This window comes from Somniosus microcephalus, chromosome 17, assembly GCF_052327205.1.
Source record: "Somniosus microcephalus isolate GS21.2 chromosome 17, FLI_Smic_1.0, whole genome shotgun sequence".
Classification (NCBI taxonomy): Eukaryota; Metazoa; Chordata; class Chondrichthyes; order Squaliformes; family Somniosidae; genus Somniosus; species Somniosus microcephalus.
This window is the reverse complement of record NC_141003.1, coordinates 20,280,439-20,302,775: the sequence shown is the minus strand read 5'-3', so window position 1 is coordinate 20,302,775 and position 22,337 is coordinate 20,280,439. Positions and strand designations below refer to the sequence as shown.

Genomic DNA, 22,337 nt, shown 5'->3' with positions numbered 1-22,337 from the left:
AGAGAAAGAGAGAGAGAGAGGGAAAGAGAGAAAGAGAGAGAGAGGGAAAGAGAGAAAGAGAGAGAGAGAGGGAAAAGAGAGAAAGAGAGAGAGAGAGAAAGATAGAGAAGAAAGAGAGAGAGAGAAAGAGAGAGAGAGAGGGAAAGAGAGAAAGAGAGAGAGAAGGAAGGAGATAGATAAGAGAGGAAGACACCCCGGGGAAGGGGCTGGACTCAGCCCGGCGGGTGAAGAAGGGCGGATGCCATTTTGTGAGGTCGGCGGGAAGTTCCCTCCCCCTCTGCCTCCCTCCCCCTCTCTCCCCTTTCTCCCTCTCTCCCCCTTTCTCCCTCCCCCCTCTCTTCCTGCCCCCCCTCTCCTCTCCCTCCCTCCCTCCCTCCCTCCCTCTCTCTCCCTCCCTCAAGCCCAGCCCGACTCACCTCAGGTGAGTTCCCGCTCCGGCCCGAGCCCCCGTGCGCGGCCTAGCGCCTCAGGCCCGGCCCGACAATCCTCGGTACCAGAACGGAGTCAGTCCGACACCGGGAGGCCTGGTGCTCATCGCTCCAAAGCGAGCCCGGGGTTCGTCATGTTTAACCAGGCGGGCCTTTGGACCCGGTTGGCCGGGCGGCAGTCGAACGCCTTTCACTCTGGACTCCCGTGTCCGATTTCGGTCGGGGATGGCTCGTTGGAAAGCCCCAGTTTTCCCGGTCCCGCACTCACGGCAAGAGAGAGAGAGAGGGGGAAGGAGAGAGAGAAGGCGAGGGTGAGGGAAGAATATAGTTTTCCCGCTCCCGCACTAACGGCAGTTTGAATGATTAGGCCCCGCCCACACACGCCATGAAACGCCCCCCGTAGGATTGGTCAACCTTCACATCACTCAACGCTAATGAGCGGATTCCCCCGTAGGATTGGTCAACCGCTAATGAGCGGATTTTGTCCGTGTTTTGTATATTGTCTGAACAATTTTTGTCTGACCAAAAAGTAAATATACCTATGGCACTCCCCTAATCATAAGCTTTCTTTTGATATAACATATGTGTAGGTACGCTCTATAACTTGAGTGATGCCCGGACAGACAGACAGACAGACACCACGATCCAGACAGACAGACACACCACGATCCTTTTATCTATATATATAGATGATGGCAATGGGCTGCCTATTGCTTGACATCGATTCTGAGTCAATGCGTTGTCCATACTAGTAGGGTTTTCACTTACTACCGATGCTTGATGTTAGCACTTGGCTCCCACAACAATGATATGTTCCATGCCTGAAAACTTGAACTTCAAGAACACCAAAGTGTGTCATCAATGTAAGTGATAGTGAAATGAATGCTCAAGGGTAGGTCCTAGAATCATAGAATGATACAGCACAGAAGGAGGCCATTTGGCCCATCGTGCCTGTGCCGGCTCTTTGAAAGAGCTCTCCAATTAGTCCCACTCCCCTGCTCTTTCCCCATAGCCCAGCAACTTTTTTTCCTTTTCCAGTCTTTATCCAATTCCCTTTTTGAAATACATTGTGACACTCTCACCCAATCAGTCTTAACCTGGAATCCATTCATATCAATCTCTGTGTGCAACCCACAACCAGTGCTCATGAAACGTGACTGCTGCAAGGCAGAAGGCAATGAGGCTTAACTCATTTTAAATATTCTATTACGCTGTCCTTTTTTCTGACCAAAAACCTTTGTTATGTGGCCCTACATGTCTCGTAACTGAAAATGTGTAGCGTGAAGTGCTCCTGAGGGACCATTCTGAGGGAGGGAGGGCGGGGAGGAGAGAAGAATTCTGCAGAGTCGCAAATCAATTAAAACGTCACCCTTTTGGTTGATTCATGCTTTAAGCATGGGTCATGCGTTTCACAGAGATTTACACTAATGCACCCCCACACTCTTTGCCCCACCAATGACGGCCGTGCTGTCGGATGTCTAGGCCCGAAGCGTTCTCAAACCTTCCACACCCCCCTCCTTTTAAGGTGCTCCTTAAAACCAAGCTTTTAGTCCCCTTCTTTGTCTTGGTGTCAATATTTGTATGTCTACACTCTTGTGAAACGCCTTGGGATGTTCTTCTACATGAAAGGCGCTACATAAATGCAAGTTGTTGTAATGTATTCCAGATCGTGTATGGGTAACTGTAACCAAACCCACGCAGTGGGAATCTGCCCCTTTCCATTTGAAGTCAAATGGCTCCCAGAGTGTGATCTATTCAAACACAAATACCAAGCTTCTGGGATCCTTCAAGATAAAGCAACAATCTCTGGTGCCTTTTTAATTTATTGGCGTTAAGAGTTGGGGTTTGCACAGATGTTCATATGACACACACAGCCATGTAAAAATAACCTTTCAGCTTTAGACACCCAGGGTCAACAGGAAAGAATCTCATTAGGTACAGCATGGGTACATGCACAGTGAATCTTCCTCTACACTGCCCCAACAATATGCCATCCCCCATTCAGAGAAAGCCTCCACTGCATCAGTGAGATTCCTTCCCTTCCCCATACCAGCCATGATAAACCCACTGTACCACCTACCCCTGACCAGTTAGAAACCACGCTTGTACTCAAAAAGGTCCCAGAGCAATAATACTTTGCTTACTCTGAGATCGTGCTCTACTCTCTCGTTTCTGATGCTAAATGATTGAATGTGCATCTTGCAGCAAACCCCTCCACCACACGCCCACCACATGCAAACCCCTCCACCACGCGCCCACCACATGGAAAACCCCTCCACCACACGCCCACCACATGCAAACCCCTCCACCACACGCCCACCAGCCCACCACATGCAAACCCCTCCACCACACGCCTACCACATGCAAACCCCTCCACCACACGCCCACCACATGCAAACCCCTCCACCACACGCCCACCACATGCAAACCCCCCCACCACACGCCCACCACATGCAAACCCCTCCACCACACGCCCATCTGCATCTAACAATATAATCTTGACAACCATGACAGAAAGCCAGCAGATGCTACAAACCACTCTGGCACTGTCTGGTTAAGGAAGAATATTAAAGCAATCCATTTTCTTTAGAAACAAAAATACAATGGGCACATTTTAAATTGTATTCCACCCTATTTATGGATGGTAATGTTGAGCAAAATCTTTCTTTAGGTTTTTCTTTAATGGTTGAGAATGGATTTTGGCATTCCCACTCCCATACATCCATTTGTACAGACATAACATGCCAGGAATCTGTGCCCAAGTTTAGACAGCAGAGGACGAATCAGTACCAGTGTTAGACACTAGGTGACAGTGCAGTACTGTATATGTGAGATATTGAGCAGATCCTCTGAGATGCTCAATGACACATGGGATTGTTAAAAGGGCCACTGAAAATATGCAAGCAAGAAAAGTGGTGTATAAAAATGGGGAAAGTCTGAGGATGATGTAAGGAATACTGGTGTTTGCATCATTCAAGGAAGTTTTTCTATTTTGCCTTCAAGGATTTATTACCCACACATGAGGGTGGGAGAGAACCTGGGAGCATGAGGCCATGAAGGATTAGAGGGGACTCGGGCCGGGAGGAGAGTTGGGGGCGGAATGCGGGAGGCCCTCGCAGAATGAAGGAACAGGTTGGGGGAGGGAACAACACTGGGCTTCAGAGGGAGCAGGCAGATAGTGTGTGGGTGTGGGGTAGGCTGGGCTCCAACCCCGAGGCAAGGCAGAGGAAAGGAGGGACTTGCAGAAAGAGGAGCGAGAAAGATTAGGTGATGGACGGCAATGAGAAAACGTCTGAGAACCATAGAGCGGAAAGGGAGTGGAAAATGAACTGAAAGATTGAGGAAGACACAAGAATTAGAGATGAGGAGACGAGCCGAGAGAGAGAGAAATTTTATTTTGACATTTTTAATAAATGCCACAGGTGGTCAACTAGAGGAGATAAGAATAACTGAGCTGCTCCAATTTCTTCCAAAGCTGACGTTCCTCCATAACTGTGTGAAGGTAGGGAGAAGAAAGGCCTTTCAGCCCATCACACTCACTCGTCACTTGGGTCCATCTGTTGAATCCACATGCAGCCTTTTGATCTCCCACATGTCTGGTCATTGAGCCCAAATTTTGTATTCCTCCTCCCGACCCCCTTCAATTAGCGGAATAGCTCCGCCCACAGAGGTTGGGGGAGAATGAGAGCAGCCTAGCACATGAGACATTTGCACCATATTACTGTATGTAAAATAGGTTCAATAAATTTTACTCTGATCTGCGGACATGCCGCCCGGTGACTCCTGGGTCTTCAGAGTTTTCATGGTCTGGAGCATGAGATCCATTCAGATTTAGTTCGGTAACTTTCCGCTTTGACAACACAAATGCATCAGTTTAATTATTTCTCCTGCTGCTGTTGATATCTGATTGACTTCAGGGTCACACATGGGGTCTGTACAGTGCCCATTTCTGAAAAGCTGGTGATGGTTTCAGAATATACTCCAGATTAGGCAGCACTCCGGCTACTAGGAACTGTGCAATGTGAAGTTTCTGCTGAGAAATGGATAAGTAATCTTGATATGTTGGCAAAAGGCCTGGGGGGGGGGGGGGGGGAGGCGATGAGGAGATTTCTTTCTACACACAGCAAGTTGTTAGGATCTGACATGCACTGACTGAAAGGGTGGTAGAAGCAGATTTAATCGTAACTTTCAAAAGGAATTTTGATAAATACTTGAAGGAAAAATGTGCAGGGCTATGGGGAAAGAGTGGGCGGGGAGTGAGACTAATTGGAGAGCTCTTTCAGCGAGCCGGCACAAGCAGGATGGGCTGAATGAGCACCTTCTACGGTGTAAGATTTTAGTCATTTAAACTGAAATGGCTTCTACAATTCATTGTCTTTGCTCCTCTAGGACTCATAAATATCCCTGCAGTGTGCCTTGGAATTTTCTTTGGTGGGTTTGTGATGAAAAGGTTCAAGCTCAGTGTTGTTCAAGCTGCAAGGCTGTGCATTGGGTGCTCCACCATGGGTTGGTTATTATCGCTGTCCTATTTTGCAATGGGCTGTGAGAACTCTCGCGTGGCTGGTTTAACTATCTCCTATGAGGGGTAAGTAGCATTTTACTGGATTATATAAATAATTCTGAATCCCTTTGTATGTCAATCTTTTTAAAAAAAAAAAAAAAAAAAAAAAAATGTTGGCAGAGGAATCGATCTGCCGTTTTGGTTAATGTTGGGCATTGTGTTGTGTATTGATGATTCACACTCTACTCGGAGCTCCGACACGGCAAGAGAGCCCCAGGTGGGCAGAGGAAATGCTTCAAGGACACCCTCAAAGCCTCCTTGACAAAGTACAACATCCCCACTGACAGCTGGGAATCCCTGGCCCAAGACCGCACAAAGTGGAGGAGATGCATCCGGGAAGGCGCCGAACACCTCGAGTCTCTTCGCCGGGAGCAAGCGGAAGCCAAGCGCAAGGAGCGCACGTCAACCCAAGCACCCCACCCCCCGCCTCTTCAACCACCGCCTGTCCCACCTGTGACAGAGACATTGGACTCATCAGTCACCTGAGAACTCATATTTTTAATGTGGAAGCAAGTCATCCTCGGTTCCGAGGGACTGCCTAAGAAGATGATGATGATTGATGATTCTCCAATTGATTGGAATTCCTGCTGTAGACAGGAGCCCTAATGGTAATTTGGATCTGATCGCTCTGTATTTGTACCTGATCCTTGCCTTTTCCAAGTGGCACTGTTACCAAGGTAACTGCTGGAAGATGTTCCTCATCGTTACGACTGGGAAATGCTCAGTTTCCAAGTAGTGTGAAGAGGTAAAAGAGATAAAGACTAAGTCACTTCTCTCTCTTTTATCCGGGGCCTCCCCAGATACGTTGTCAGTGGGACTGAGCCTGCAGTGGGCACACGAGGGTCTTCTCGGCCTTCCCCCCCCTACCCACCCCCCTCCTCGAGCGGAAGGTTTTACATCAGAACGCCCATGGACTCGGAGGGCCTGCAGGGGTCCCATGGGTAGCTTGAAGAGAAAAGCAGCAGCAAAGCTATTTGTTTTCCCCACACCGCCATCACCACCAAGAATGATCCTTTTGACCTCTGCCTTCTAGGTGTCGCATTGTTCAATGCTGACGACTTGCAGCCCCACTGCTCTTTCTGCCCGTGGTGCAAGGCCTCCACCAGGGGGTGAGTCAGCACCCAGAGTGCACCTAGGTCACACAAAAAACAGGAAAATTACATGCATCTCTCCTCTTAACAGGGACAGCATGCCCAAGGGTCAGACACCCAGTTGGGGCTCAAAGAAGAAAATCTACCCTCGTATCTCTGAGCTGTGTATCCCTTTCCCCTCCCTAATGTTTCTCTGTTGTCTGGTTTACCTCCTGTGCCACCAATTGTTTTTTGCATGTTAACCCCGGTTTAAGATGGTTCGGAATAATAATCCAGGTCATCTCTCACCATAACCTTCTGAAAATTGAGAGGGGTTTTGATGGAGTAAATCGGGAGAAACTGGTTCCACTGGCAGGAAGGCCAGTAACCAGAGGACACCGTTTTAATGTAATTGGCAAAAGAACCAGAGGGGAGATGAGGAGACATTTTTTTGCGCACTGAATTGCTATGGTCTGGAACGCACTGAAAGGGCAGTGGAAGTGGGATTCATCAGTAACTTTCAACAGGGAATTAGCTAAATACTTGGAAGAGAAAAACTTAGCTACGTGGAAAGAGCAGGGCTGAGTGGGATTAATGGGATAGCTCTTTCAAAGAGCTGTCGTAGGCACAATGGGCCAAATGACGACCTCCTGTGCTGTATGATTCATATGAACCCTTTCTTTCAGCACCTCACAGATCTCCTATGAGGGAAGTGCTCTGTACCACGATTGTAATGCTGACTGCTTTTGCCCACGAACACAGTGGGAGCCCGTTTGTGCTGAAAATGGGTTGACGTATGTTTCACCCTGTCTCGCTGGTTGCAAAACATCTACCGGATCAGGCCGAGACACTGTAAGAGCCTTTGATTTCCTTATTGTGGCTAACATTTCACCTTTAAAAATGCATAGCAGTTACAAAACAGAAATGGGCCTTTCGGCCCAACCAGTCGTGTCGGCATTTACCACCCACACGGGCAAATAGTTCTAATCACGTTTATCTACCCTGTTCCCTCCAACCCTCCTTCCGTCATCCACTCCTCCAATCTAATCTTGAATGTTTACATAGTTTTTGCCTCAACCACAAACCCTGGAAGTGAATCCCACAACCTCACAACTCTGTGAAGAAATTTCTCCTGCCACCTGTTCTCAATATCTTCCATTTAATCTTGTATCTAATGGCCCCTCATTCTTGACCCTTCAACTGCTGAAAACAGTCTGCTTATATCTACTCTGTCCCATCCTTTCACAATGTTAAACGCTTATCACCCTGTAATAGAATGGAAGAAAGACTTGCATTTATACAGCACCTTTCACAACCTCAGGATCTCTCAAAAGTGCTTTACAGCCAATGAAGTACTTTTGAAGTGTAGTCACTGTTTTAAAGGAAGGAAGGAGAGTGAAAACGGGGAATTACAGACCAGTTAGCCTGACGTCAGTAGTAGGGAAAATGCTGGAATCTATTATGAAGGACGTGGTAACAGGGCACTTAGAAAGATAGATTCTTGATAAGCAAGGAGGTGAAAGGTTATCGGGGGTAGGCAGGCATGTGGAGTAATCCGATCAGCCATGATCTTATTGAACGGCGGAGCAGGCTCGAGGGGCCGAGTGGCTGACTCCTGCTCCTAATTCATATGTTCGTATGTGTGTAACAGGATTGGGCAGAGTCAGCACGGATTTATGAAAGGGAAATCGTGTTTGACAAATCTGTTAGTGTTTTGAGGTTGTAACTAGCAGAATAGATAAGGGGGAACCAGTGGATGTGGTGTATTTGGATTTTCAGAAGGCATTCGATAAGGTGCCACACAAGAGGTTATTGAACAAAATTAGGGCTCCTGGGATTAGGGGTAATATACTAACATGGATTGAGGATTGGTTAACGGACAGAAAACAGAGAGTAGAAATAAACGGGTCATTTTCGGGTTGGCAGGCTGTAACTCGTGGGGTACCACAAGGATCAGTGCTTGGGCCTCAGCTATTCACAATCTACATCAATGATTTGGATGAGGGGACCAAATGTAATATATCCAAGTTTGCTGATGATACAAAGCTGGGTGGGATTGTAAGTTGTGAGGAGGATGCAAGGAGGCTTCAAGGGGATATAGACAGGCTAAGTGAGTGGGCAAGGACATGGCAAATGGAATATAATGTGGAGAAATATGAAGTTATCCACTTTGGTAGGAAAAGTAGAAAAGCAGAGTTTTTTAAATGGTGAGAGATTGAGAAATGTTGGCGTTCAGAGGGACCTGGGTATCCTTGTACACGAATCACTGAAAGTTAACATGCAGGTACAGCAAGCAATTCGGAAAGCAAATGGTATGTTGGCCTTTATTACAAGAGGATTTGTGTATAAGAGTAAAGATGTCTTACTGCAATTATATAGGGCCCTGGTGAGACCAGACTTGGAGTATTGTGTACATTTTTGGTGGTCTTGCCTAAGGAAGGATATACTTGCCATAGAGGGAGTGCAACGAAGGTTCACCAGACTGGTTCCTGGGATGGGGGTGGGGGGGGGAGGCGATTGTCCTGTAGGTGGTTTGCTTTGGTGGTTCGAATCACCCCTCCTACTCAGTTCTATACGACAGGAATTACGGTGAACAGGATTGGGACACAGACGAGCTTTTCAGACTCAACCGTACGGTGTTTAATAAAGTTAACACACACACCCGCCACCAGTACGTAAAATGCCTGGTGGCGTAATACAAACAGTACAACAATACAACTTGGCCCGTCGAACAGGCCCCTGTCTCATATTAAGACGTCTAAAATCACACTGCGTTGCATACAGAGTATAAAATACACACAGAACCTCCCCACTAAGCCCCTCTGGCTTGGTTGGGACACACAACACCCCCTCACACAGTACCGGTGGTCTTAAGGATGCGTGGGCTTGGACAATGCTCACCCCGATTGTCCGTTTTCTTGCTCGCTGCTCCCCTGTGTAGAGCATGCCTCCTGGTTCCGTATCACCAATGCAGTATCCAAGTCCCAGTTTCGAGGTTCGTTCCTACAGTCGAAGAGCAAGGCAAGGCCCTTGTTGCTCGTGGTGGTTTCGAGCAAGCGCGAGAGAGAAAATGGCAAAGTTGCCTTCTCTATATCCCAAAAGTTCACGCTGGTCTGTGTAGTTGTAGTGATGTCTTTTTAATCACCTTTCTTCGTTGTCTTTGTCTGGTTTCTCACCTTTTTGGGCTGTAAGGGGGGGGGGCTTCTTTTAACTGGTTTAAGGTAATTCACCTGGTCGGCAGCCTTTGCCTGCACTCTGACCAATTCCAAATAAACCAATTTTAAAACAGCGGTTTCGAATCGCTGCCCCACCTTCCAGTTCTGACTGCAGGACTTATCATTAATGATATTAAAATGGACACGTGGTTTGGATGAGAGAAAAATCAAGTTTTATTAACTACAAGAAACTATAATCAAATATCAAACTATACCACACGAACACAGTAATTACAGTAAAATTGCTTAAATGGGGGAATGCAGACGGTGAAAACGAGGGGTAAGTGACTACAATGTTGATTAAACAATCTTAGCAATATCCCCTTAATTACCATCCCCCAACTCCTTACTGGGTTGCTTTGCTGTGGAGTCAGAAACCCTGCTCACATGTGGTCCAGCGAAGAGAGAGAGAGAGAGAGAGGCTCACCTGTGGTCCAGCGAAGTGAGAGAGAGAGAGAGGCGCTCACCTGTGGTCCAGCGAAGTGAGAGAGAGAGAGAGAGAGAGGCTCACCTGTGGTCCAGCGAAGTGAGAGAGAGAAGTTCACCTGTGGTCCAGCGAAGTGAGAGAGAGAGAGAGAGAGGCTCACCTGTGGTCCAGCGAAGTGAGAGAGAGAGAGAGAGGCTCACCTGTGGTCCAGCGAAGTGAGAGAGAGAGAGAGAGAGACTCACCTGTGGTCCAGCGAAGTGAGAGAGAGAGAGAGAGAGAGGCTCACCTGTGGTCCAGCGAAGTGAGAGAGAGAAGTTCACCTGTGGTCCAGCGAAGTGAGAGAGAGAGAGAGAGGCTCACCTGTGGTCCAGTGAAGTGAGAGAGAGAGAGAGAGAGAGGCTCACCTGTGGTCCCAGGAAGTAAAGAGAGAGATAGCTTCTCAGGAGCTATCATATATACCTGGTGAGCCCCCACCCCCTGCTGTTTGCCTGTCTGGAAAATTCGCGCCCAAAAAGTTCCAATTCACAAGAGAAAAGCTGTGATTGGCTAACTCAAAGTGGTTGGACTGGGTTAGTGTGTCTGCACTGTGGGGCCAAAATGTTCCCGCCCACATCCAGAGCTCACCTGGGCTAAAACAAAAGAGAATGCAATAGCCCTATTGTCCAGAATGATGGGTGATTTAAACACATTCAATGCTTAAACGGTTCCCATTCAAGATCCGGTTCTATGGTTTCAATGTCTCATTGACTGTGAGTTCCTTGAATGGCTGTGTAAACAGAAGCAGTTTCAAATCGATTGTCCTGCAGTCAATTCTCAAGTGGGCAATTGCTTAAGTCAATAAACAACTTCAAGTGCTTCGAAGGGAACCTCCCTTTGATTGGCAGGTCTGACTCACAGCCCCTGTATCCTCCCACTTTTTCACACAGACAACTCGCTGCGAGCTGTTTTGCTGCTTTGTCCTTTTGGCCAAGCTTTCTGTGGCCATTTTAAAACCTTTTGTGATTGCCCAAACTCCAGGGAACGATTTTATTAATAAAAGTACTGTCTCGGGATGTGTGAATGTTTTCCACAGAGCTCCACGACTCTCATGTTGTCCATGTTATTTCCATCTCAGAACAGTCTTTTGCAGTTCTAGGCACATTTTAAAACATTGTAGACAAGCCACATCACCCAATTCTTCGTCCACGATGTGGACCAATCTTTTCAATCTTCAGGGAAATAGGGGAATTTTTGCAACCCCTACAGGGCTATTCCTCTAGGTGCTCGTCTTAATGGCAGGTGATGGGCTGCACTTTTCACCTGATCCTGGGTTAAGTGGCTTCCCATTAATTTACAATGGCCCTCTTTTGTCCGGCTCCCGCCTTCGGGGCTATCTCATCTAGGTGCTCGTCACTATAAGTCACCTAGCCCGGGCTCATTGTCCTCCCAGAGAATTCTGTCTGCCCAGAAATTCTCCCATAATTAGTTTGTAGGCTTGGCTGGAATCTCCTGTTCACGAACACCTGGGCCCCTCCCATCTTCTCCAAACAGGCTGTTGGTGACAATCATTCAAAAAGTCTGAAATGAACTTGGGGCCTGCGTTTGATGCTTACAGACCCCCCCTTTGATATTTTAATGTCCCCACTGGAATATCAAGCATCCTTGTCTTCCGCTGTGTAGAAGCATCATGAGCCCCAAACAAGCCATTCATTACCTTTAAAATCCCCAGGTTCTGTTCTTAAATCACAAATACATACTTATACAGCTTTTTACAGAGAACAGAACTCCTGGTTACCCTTTAATCAGGGCCTGCCAACGACTTTGGAGTGCCTTGCTTCGCTTTTTACAGGAGAGCCGTAACAAGTACAATCCCACCAAACTCTCTATGATTACAAGAGCGTGCGAACATATCCGGATCCACGGAGGGATCTCGACATTTAACCCAATGTCCCACCAGCGCGGGGAAATCATCCCTTTAATTTCCTCCCCGTGTCCCTGTTTCGCTGTTCGAGTGTGTAAAAATGTTTTTGTGACAACTCAACGGCTTTTGTGAGGTGTTCAGGCAGAGGCTGTATCTCGTACCCGAACCGTGTAACCTACTGCTGCAGATTCTATACCGTGTTGTTTACCATGAGGTGTACTGTGGATGGCTCTGACATGGGAAGGATGCGCTCTTGCGCCACCTGAACTTCTGTGTGGGGTTTGAAGCAGAAAGTCGAATCGGTTACCGGGCACCAAGTGTCGCTGTGTACCCGATACCGGTCCACGCTTGTCGTGATGCAGTACGTCCCGTCGCCCACGTATGCTACCTGAGGTGGAACGTGGTTCTTGGCCATTACCTCCATGGTGCAATTGATGGGCTCTGCACTTTCCGATTCAAACCCACACACTGGTCGATCGAACGCGTTCAGGTGCTGGGGACACAATATCACGCGTGCGCCCCTGCTCTGGCACCCCTTGAGGTCAGTGCCGGTCATGGCGTGCTCCCACTTTATAACAAACGGTGGGGCCCCATGATACTGCACATGAACCTCGTCCCTCAAGACACCAATGTTCACCCGGATTGCCCCTATCGTACGCATCCATGCCATACAGTTTCTCCCGACTCACATCCCCATAGCTGAGCTTGAAAAATTGGCAGAACATTTCTTTAATAAGGGCTTCGTAAAACTGCTCAGTCTCCTTCGGACACCACTCGGGCTGCTGCACCCGGGTTAAATTTAAGATGGCCGACGCGGCCGCTTAATGTGCATCCTGGAATAAAACCTTCCTGGTCGGGACTAGAACTAAACCATTCCCTGGGCCTGGTGTGGTGGTGGGACACCTAGCTTCTGTCTCCTGTACCAGTGGGGCTGTGGGCAGGGGCTTCCTATCGCGCACTACCAGTTCCGTGGAATTTATTGTGTTGGGAGGGTCTGGGACTACGCAAGCATCAAAACTCCGATCCCATCCCATACCGGCCCTGGAATCCTGCCATTGCCGTATGAAAGCAATTGACACACCCACTGGGTAGATCCGTTCTGACCCCCACACACACAAATCCCCTGTTCCTCCTTCCGCCAATTGTTCCAGCACACTTCCACTCCCCGCTTCGTCACCGTGATCTGTCGGTACGTGTCGTTCCCCAGTCTGCTGACCTTTTCCCCTTGTCCTGACTCAACTTCCTAAGCCACCACCACCGTCCCAGGGGAATGTGTCCCTTGCATCTTAAGCACACACGCTTGCCCTCGGTCACCCTAACCCGCGTGGCTGTGATCTTCATGGTAGGGAAGCCTCCCCATACATGAACCTGGCGTGGCTGGAGTATTTCGTCAAATTGGACCCCAGCCACCCTGGCCATCTTCCCTCATGGAAGTAGGCTGCCATCCCGCCTGTGTCCCCCCTCCTACCCCCCTTAGTCACAGTGGTTGCCCCCCCACCCCCAGTGCAGCCGTGGAGGAGGGACGACTCGGTGTCCCCTCTCCTGCTCTGCCCCATTCCGGCCAACATCAAGATCACGCTCAGTCTCGGGGCCGTCTCCATTCCGTCCTCAGCTTCCTATGAAACAAAAAGCAACAATCCCTTTCTGTGAGGGTTTACCTCCACAGGTCTGGCTTTGTTATATACAAGAACTATGTACATCAGTACCCGTGTTGCCGGGTGCCCCCGCTAAGGCTCTTCTCGCCGGGCCTTTTGCGGCTCACGGTCAGCGTGTAAGGAGGCATCCTCGGCTGTGGGACCCTACTGCTCCTCCTTACTGTCCTGACCACCGGGCCATCATTGTCCCAAATCATGGGAGGAAGACCCATGTCCACCATGCTCATTATTGGGCCTTGGTGTAGTTTTACTTTTGTTCTCTCCCCTGGGTTAAACCGCTTGCACTGGTTAATATGGAACCACTTTGTGCGTTTTGGGAGTTTAACCACGTACACCATGGGGCTTGCCTTGTCCACTATGCTATATGGCCCCATGTACAGTGGCTCAAATGCCCCTACCCGGGCATAGTTCTGTACCATTACCTGGTCTCCCACCTTCCACTCGTGGGTTTTCTGGGGCTCGAGCAGCAACTGGATTTTCCAGTGCTGGTTCCCCATGTTACTGGCTGCCTGCCAGTGAATCTGTTTTAATTTATCATACAGATTCTATACAAACTTGGCCCGGTTCACTTCCCGGACTTGGGGGCTTCCGTTAGGACCGGTGTCAAAACGTGGGTGTGGGTGCACATGACCCTCCCGGTCATGAGCTCCTGCGGGGAATACCCTATGCTTCTGGAGAGGCTGGCCTGGAATCCATTAAAACTAACGGCAGGACCTCGTCCCACTTTTTCGGGGACGACCCTGTCTCTTTCCTTAGCCTTTCTTTAATCGTCCAGTTAAGGTGCTCCACAACCCCCGATGACTGTGGGTTGTGAGCCACATGCCACTTCCCCTCAATCCCTAAAAGCTTCAAGGTGGCCTGCATTACTCGCCCCGTGAAATTACCCCCTTGGTCAGACTCCACGACCTGTGGCAGTCCCCACTGGGAGAACACTTCCTTTACCAGAATCCTTGCCGTCGCCAAAGCCGTGGCTGCACGGCAAGGGAAAGCTTCCACCCACTTGGATAACACGTCCACCAGGACTAGGCAGTGTTTGTTACCTGCCTGTGTGGTGGGTAGTGGTCCGATGTAATTGCCCTGGAGGGCCTGCCATGGTCCCTCTACCCTCCTTGTGTGTCCTATGGGGACTTTCCTCCGCTGAGGATCAGGATTGTTTGCTAAGCACACCAGGCAGTCCGCGCAAGATTTGCGGACATCTTCCCTGACTTGCGGCCACCACCCTGCCTGTTCTACCCTCTGCCAGGTAGTTTCCAGCCCTGGGTGTCCCGCTCCTGGGCCCCCATGGGCCAACTGGAGGAATTCCCTCTGGTACCACTTGGGAACTATCCACCGATCCCCTTTAAATAGCATCCCCTCTTTAACGGTAATGTCCGCTGCTCCGAACGGTCCCTCTACCTGTTCGCCCTTTTCCTTCTGCCCCAGGATAGCCTTAAGGACGGGATCCTGGGCTTGGACTTGTTTAAAGTCTGGGGTCAAAGTTACCCCCGGTGTTCCTCCCTTGTCCCGGATTGCTGCTACCGGGCCTACTTCATAGGGATCCCAGAACTCTCCTTCCCTGGCCCCCTGCTTGGCCAACTCGTCGGCCCTTTGGTTACCTTCCCCTCTGGGCTCTGTCTTAGAGTGGGCCTTGACCTTATGTATATAGTGATCTCCCCGGGTGCCCGTGACCTCCCAAATCCTCCCTCGCAGCAGTGCTGTTGCTAGGGACTTCCCATCCGTGGATTTAAAACCGCGCCGAGCCCAGATGGCCAGGTACTCGGTGCACGAATTACATGTAAACATAGAATCCGAGTGGATGGTGTAGGGGGTGGGGAATTCGTCGGGGTGGGTGACCACATACGCCACCGCCGCCAGTTCAGCGTGCTGAGCGCTCCGGGTGCTGGGGAGTTTAAGGGCTTTAGCTATCTTTGCCGTGGGGTCATAGATCCCGCACCCGGTGAAGCGCTCCTCCTTTGCTACCGAACTGGACCCGTCCACGTAAATGTCGCGACCCGTCGGGTGTAACCCGGCCCAGAACCCGACATCCACATCCTACACCCCTTCTCCCGTACCTGGGTAAATCATGTTCGCTGCCAACTTGGGCTCGGTCAACCCCTGCACTCTCAGATTCATCTGCGAGAGCAACAGCAATAAAGTCCTGCGAGCACTGCTCACTGTCCTGTCCTTTTTTCTCCTGTCCAACAACATCTGAGTGGGGGTATGGTGGCTGAGTAGAACTATCAGGGATGATCCTGTAAAGAGCTGTGAGCGCTTTACGGCCCAATGTGTGGCCAGGAGATGCCTCTCGCAGTTGGAATATCCCCATTCTACCTCCGGTGAGAACCCTAGATGAGTAGACCACGGGCCGTAGCTTGCCATGTCGCTCCTGGAGCAACACCGCGCTCAAGCTGTCCCCGCTGGCTGCTACCTCTAAAAAGAATTCCTCCCCACCGTTGATGGCCCCCAGTGCGGGAGCTGTCTGCAAATCCTCCTTGAGGCGTGTGAACGCTTCCTGGCAGTTCTGGTCCTACTCCCACCTGACTCCCTCGCGGAGGAGCTGAAGCAAAGGGGCTGCCGTGGCTGTGTAACCCTCAATAAAATCCCTGCAGCACGCTGTGAGTCCCAGGAAGGATCGTACCCCTGTTACGTCCTTGGGGACTGGTAACTCCTGTACTGCCTTTCTTTGCGCCTCATCTATGGCCCTTTCCCCTGCCCTTACCTTCAGCCCGAGGAAATTGACTTCCTCGCGGCCGATCTGGGCTTTCTTCGGGTTTACTTTAAACCCGGCCTCCCTCGGCAGCTCGGCCAGCAGTGGCCCATGCTCATCCCCCTCGGCGGAGAACAAAAGCAAGTCGTCCACATACTGTACTAGCTGCTGAGGTCGGCTAAAACCCTTTAAGGCGTCCTCCATACACTGGTGGAATATGGAAGGGCTGTTATGAAAACCCTGGGGAAGGCATGTCCAGATGTACTGTTGCCCTGTAAAAGTAAAGGCAAACTTGTATTGGCCTTCCCTTTTCAGAGGAATCGACCAAAACCCATTGGAGATATCCAGCACCGTGAAAGTGGTTGCGGTCGCTGGGATGCTCCCTATCAGATCGGCAACAGCCGCGACTGTGGGCGCGCAGGCTGGGATGTTTTTATTGAGCACCCGATAGTCCACGGTGGCCCTCCACGACTGGTCGGGTTTCCTAACCGGCCAGAGTGGTGAGTTCACGTGGGTGGCTATCGGCCTCAACACCTCCTGTTCCACCAGGGACCCCAGTGCCGTTTCCAAGTCGGCTTCTGCCTCTCTGGGGAAATTATTCTGCTTTTGTGGCCGTGACATGGGGTCCCCGTGTACTCGGACTTCTACCCCCGTCACCCGGTCACAGTCGTGCTTGTGCATGGTGAATGATGCGAGATTGTCTCTCGCATTCGCCTGATACTTGGCTGGGGTATTACTGACCAATTGCTCCAGGTCGTAACTCCCCTTAGGCTTCATAGTACACACACTACCCCTTCCTTCCCTATCTCTTGGGATCACTAGCACCTCCTCGGCTTTATCTGAATCCGCTGCCCCCCATAGGCAGTGATTCCTTAAATCCACTATTATATGATGGGCTAACATAAAGTCGGCCCCCTAGGACTCCTGACCCTGGCTGTTCCCACTTTATCAGGATGCACTCCCACGTGGTGTGGAGGGATCCTAGTTCTATGGCCAAAGGTTTGGACATTGCCCCCGCCTGCTTGTTCCCTGTGAACCCCACGTGACTGAATGGGATCCTGCTAGACCAGGGTGAGTTGGTCGGGTCCCTTGAATGGATCACCGTGCTCGAGGCCCCAGTGTCCACCAAGTACTTCCCGTGTACCGTTTCCACCCCCACCTTCACACAAGGTCTGCTCCACTCATCGTCCGTGAGCGGACACAGGTACTCAGGCTGGGCGTGCTCTACTCAGGGTGTTGGGCGAACGGGAGCGGTGGGGATCACACTGCTCGCGGCAGCATCTGCCCTCCCTTTCTACTGCACAAAAACCATCCAAAGGGCAGCCCCCAGAACGTCAAACGGTTCCCCGGTCGCCCCCTTCGCCTCGGCAGTCTGTGCTTTTTGCACTGGAGGATCCCCTCGGCCTTGCCCCTTTTGCTGGGTCGGGCACTCTCTCCTCCAGTGTCCCGTCTTCCCACACCCGAAACATGTCCTTGCCTTTTCTGCACTAACCCCTTCCTAACGTCATTCCTTCCTATTACCCTCACTGGCTTTCATTTCATGGACCCTTCCCTTTGGTTTGACCTCCTCCCCGGAATCGGCCTTAAAGGCCAGGTTCATCTTAGAGTACACCCGCCTCCGTATTCGCGAGGTCCTCTGAGTCAAACCAGGCTTCTGCTTTTGCCCTTATTCGTGGCAAACTGTTTGCCACGAGGGTCCTGAGCCAGTGATTCCTGGTGCCCCCTTGCAGCTGCAACCTGTCTAGTATCCCACCCGTGGCCTTTTCGTATACAGGCCATAGCCTGTCTGTGAATGCCTGTGGTGCTTTGCCAGCCAGCTACAGCGTTCTCTCCACTCGGGAGAACGGACTACCCTGGGTATGTCCCATGGCTCTCAGGATTTCCTTCTTTAAACCTGCTGTGGTTCCCTGCCCCAGCTTGGTGGCTGCGGATAGGGCCTGGTACTATTTTCGCCCTCACTACACCCATTGATCCCCCCAAATTTGCTCCACTTACATGAAGTGAACAGAGGGGTCCCCTTTTCTTAATTTGGGCATGCTTGCTATCACAGCCTGCAGTTGTGGGGTGGTAAATGGGACCACGTAATTGCTCTGCAGCGGGCCCTGAGCACCGTTGTGTGCGGGCAGACCGTACTTTTGCTGCCGCAGAGGGGGTACATTGGTCTTGTTGGCGCTTCCGGCGCCGGTGGGACTTCCTAATCCTCAGACCCCTGTCTTTCCTCTTCCCAGGCCACCCGAGCTCCCCCCGGGGTTGTTAAGCAAACCATCCCTCTGGCTTTGGACAGGGCTTGGGTCAGACCTTTTATCCTTTCCTCACAGGGCCTGTGGTTTAAATCCTCATACTCCCGGCTACCCTGTAGGCTGCCTTTATGTCTCTAAGCTGCCCCTCTAGCCTGTCAACTTTACTCGTTAAGCGGGCATTCTCCTCCCTTACAGCCTGCTCATTGAGCTTGGCCTCGGTGACCTGGCACTGCAGTTACTCCCCGGTGTTACGGGAGGTTTCCTCCTGTGCGCGTTTCTCCTGTCTTTCCTCGTGCAAATCCTCCACTAGTCTACTCCCGACTATCCCCCTTGCATCTGACTTTTCTTCTGATTCCCTGAGCTCAGCCTGCAGCTTTCCAACCTGCTCCCTTAGCAGTTGGACCTGTTTCTGCAGGCGCAGGAGCCAAATCGCCTTTTCCTTAGGCTTTTTATGCTCCTTGCTACCTGTCCACTCAGCAGCCCTATCCTGAGGACTATCAGAATGCAACATCTCCAGTACCCACTGCTGAGACACATTAACTTTACCAAACATATAGGAGGAGATTCTGTCCCCCATCGAAGATCTCTTGCCCTCTAAACTTTCCATGATCTTGTTCACACAACCTATCGTCCTGCCGACGGTCGCCAGTTCTGTAGGTGGTTTGCTTTGGTGGTTCAAATCACCCCTCCTACTTAGTTCTATACGACAGAAATTGCAGTGAACAGGATTGGGACACAGACAAGCTTTTCAGACTCAACCGTATGGTGTTTAATAAAGTTAACACACACACCTGCCTCCAGTACGTAAAATGCCTGGTGGGGTAAAACAAATAGTACAACAATACTGTGTTTGGTTCACTGCCACGTCTCTTCTAGGAATGCCCACCCTGAAGAAGTTCTGCTCTTCTCTCCGACGGGATCTCCGTTTGTCTCTTCAACCTTGTTCATCTTCATTGCTTTCAGTTTCCCTTCTCGTGTTTGATCAGGTATCTGCCAAGACTCGGTTTCACAGCCATATCATTTTCCTCAGCAACTGTCTCTGGTTCTGACTTATTCCACGTGGATTCCAACTAAACTTCCACCCTTCGTGTTTCTGATCCACCCAGGATTACAAATATCTCCAAGATATTCATCGTTCTTCGAACTACTGCTCTCGCAGCATCGTGAGATCCATGCACAACGCCATGCGGTGCCACATGAACACTCTCCACCTCTCTCTTCAGCAGCACCGACGTGCTCTATCTCAAAGTTGTCCGGGTCCACAGTTCCATTTCATCCTTCGACTCATCTGACGCTTCAACAATAAACTTTTTTTCTTTCTTTCCGATGTCAAGGATCGCAAGCTACACCAACGCCCCTCCGGAACCCTCTTCCCCTTCACTTTCCTCTGACCCCCCCTTCTCCCAATCTTACCCCCTGCCACATTTTCACTATCCCCTCTGACCTTCCCCTCTCTGGCCCCGAACGATCAGTCCTCAGCAAAGGCCTGAGCTTCATCCCCTTACGCCCCCACCTCAATGAATTTCGAGCTCGGCACGATGCTGAGCTCTTTTTCTGCTGCCTTCGTCTCCATGCCCACTTCTTTGGCCAGGAGTCTTCTCCCCGCATGGCTGACCCTTTCTCCCGCTTTCAGAATTCACGTTCTACCTGGACCCCCCCCTCTAGCCTCTTACCCTCTCTAGATCATTTCATTGCTAACTGCCGCCGTGACATCGGCCGTCTCCATTTCTTTGCTCCCCTCACTCACTCCAACCTACCTCCCTCTGAACTTGCAGCACTCAATTCTCTCAGATCCAACCCGACATTGTCATTAAACCTATTGACAAGGATGGTGCTGTTGTTGTTTGGCGAGCTGACCTCTACCTAGCGGAAGCTGAACGCCAACTCTCCGACACCTCCTCCTACCTCCACCTGGACCATGACCCCACTACTGAACATCAAACCACCGTTTCCAAGACTGCCACTGACCTTATCTCCTCTGGAGATCTTCCCCCTGCGGCCACCAACCTCATAGTTCCCCAACCCCGCACAGCCCACTTCTACCTCCTTCCCAAGATCCACAAACAGGACTGCCCTGGTAGACCCATCGTTTCAGCCTGTTCTTGCCCCACGGAACTTATCTCTTCCTATCTCGACTTTTTTTCTCCCCTTGTCCAGTCTCTTCCCATCTACATCCGTGACTCTTCCAACGCCCTCCGCCACTTTAACAGTTTCCAGTTTCCTGGCCCCAACCGCCTCCTTTTCACCATGGACGTACAATCCTTCTGCACCTCCATCCCCCACCAGGATGGCCTGAGGGCGCTCCGCTTCTTCCTTGAACAGAGGCCCGACCAGTCCCCATCCGCCACCACCCTCCTCCGCCTGGCTGAACTTGTTCTCACATTGAACAACTTCTCCTTTGACTCCACTCATTTCCTCCAAATCAAAGGCGTTGCTATGGGTACCCGCATGGGTCCTAGCTATGCCTGCCTTTTCGTTGGATATGTGGAACACTATTTGTTCCAGTCCTACTCGGGTCCCCTCCCTCACCTCTTTTTCTGGTACATTGATAACTGTATCGGTGCCGTTTCCTGCTCTCGCCCTGAACTAGGCAATTTCATTCACTTTGCCTCCAATTTCCACCCTTCCCTCACCTTCACATGGTCCATCTCCGACTCTTCCCTTCCCTTCCTCGACTTCTCCGTCTCCATCTCTGGGGATAGGTTATTGACCAACATTCAGTACAAGCCCACTGACTCCCACAGCTACCTGGACTGCACTTCCTCCCACCCCGCCTCCTGTAAGGACTCTATTCCATTCTCCCAGTTTCTCCGACTCCGCCGCATCTGCTCTGACGATGCCACCTTCCATACCAGTGCTTCTGACATGTCTTCCTTTTTCCTCAACCGAGGATACCCCTCTACCATGGTTGACACGGCCCTCGACCGTGTCCGTTCTATCTCCCGCACTTCTGCCCTCACCCCTGCCCCTCCCTCCCGGAACCATGATAGAGTTCCCCTTGTCCTCACCTTTCACCCCACCAGCCTCCACATTCAATGGATCATCCTCCTCCATTTCTACCACCTCCAACGTGATCCCACCACCAAACGTATCTTCCCCTCACCTCCCCTTTCAGCATTCTGTAGGGACTGCTCCCTCCGTGACACCCTAGTCCACTCCTCTATCACCCCCGCACCCCTTCCCCTTCGCCTGGCACCTTCCCGTGCAAGTGCAGGAGATGCAACATCTGCCCTTATACCTCCTCCCTTCCCACTGTCCAGGGCCCCAAACACCCCTTCCAGGTGAAACAGCGATTTACTTGTACATCTTGCAATTTAATATACTGTATTCGCTGCTCACGATGTGGTCTCCTCTACATTGGGGAGACCAAACGCAGATTGGGTGACCGCTTTGCGGAACACCTCCGTTCAGTCCGTAAGGGGGACCCCGAACTTCCAGTCGCCTGTCATTTAATTCTCCACTTCACTCCCACTCAGATCTCACTGTCCTCGGCCTCTTGCATTGTTTCACGGAAACTCAGCGTAAGCTCGAGGAACAGCACCTCATCTTCCGATTAGGCACTTTACAGCCTTCCGGACTCGATATCGAGTTCAACAATTTCAGGTCATAACCTCGGCCCCTATTACATTTTTATATATTTTTTATCCACACTTTTGATTTGTGCCTTTTTTTCCTCTCCCACTTGGCAGCTGTCTTTCATTCTGCCAGCGCATTCACACCTCATCTAGAGCCATCTTTTGTTTCTTAACCTGCCCCATTACCATCTCGTCTCGCCTTGAATATCTCTTAATGTCTCTTTGCTTCTCCTGCCTTCCATCCTATCACAGACCTTCCCTTTTGTTCTTTCATCCCCTCCCCCATTTCCCAGCCCCTAAAACCTGCTTTTTAATCTGTTTCATTTCCTGCTTTTTTCCAGTTCTGACGAAGGGTCTTCGACCTGAAACGTTAACTCTGTTTCTCTCTCCACGGATGTTGCCTGGCCTGCTGAGTTTTTCCAGCGTTTTCTGTTGTTATTTCAGTATAACAATACAACTTGGCCCGTCGAACAGGCCCCTGTCTCGTATTAAGAAGCCTAAAATCACACTGCGTTGCATACAGAGTATAAAATACACACAGAACCTCCCCACTAAACCCCTCTGGCTTGGTTGGGACACA

At 50.6% G+C, this 22,337-nt stretch overlaps 1 protein-coding gene across 1 annotated transcript in view; it reads left to right on the top strand.

Moving 5' to 3' along the window:
- The window catches only part of LOC147105560 (solute carrier organic anion transporter family member 1C1-like), an 85,024-nt gene that overhangs the window by 26,381 nt on the left and 36,306 nt on the right, over positions 1–22,337 (top strand). Inside the window, exons 9-10 of the mRNA XM_086010921.1 lie at positions 4,769–5,013; positions 6,746–6,911. Coding sequence (XP_085867047.1) covers positions 4,769–5,013; positions 6,746–6,911 — 411 coding nt within the window. The remainder of the gene's footprint in view (positions 1–4,768; positions 5,014–6,745; positions 6,912–22,337) is intronic.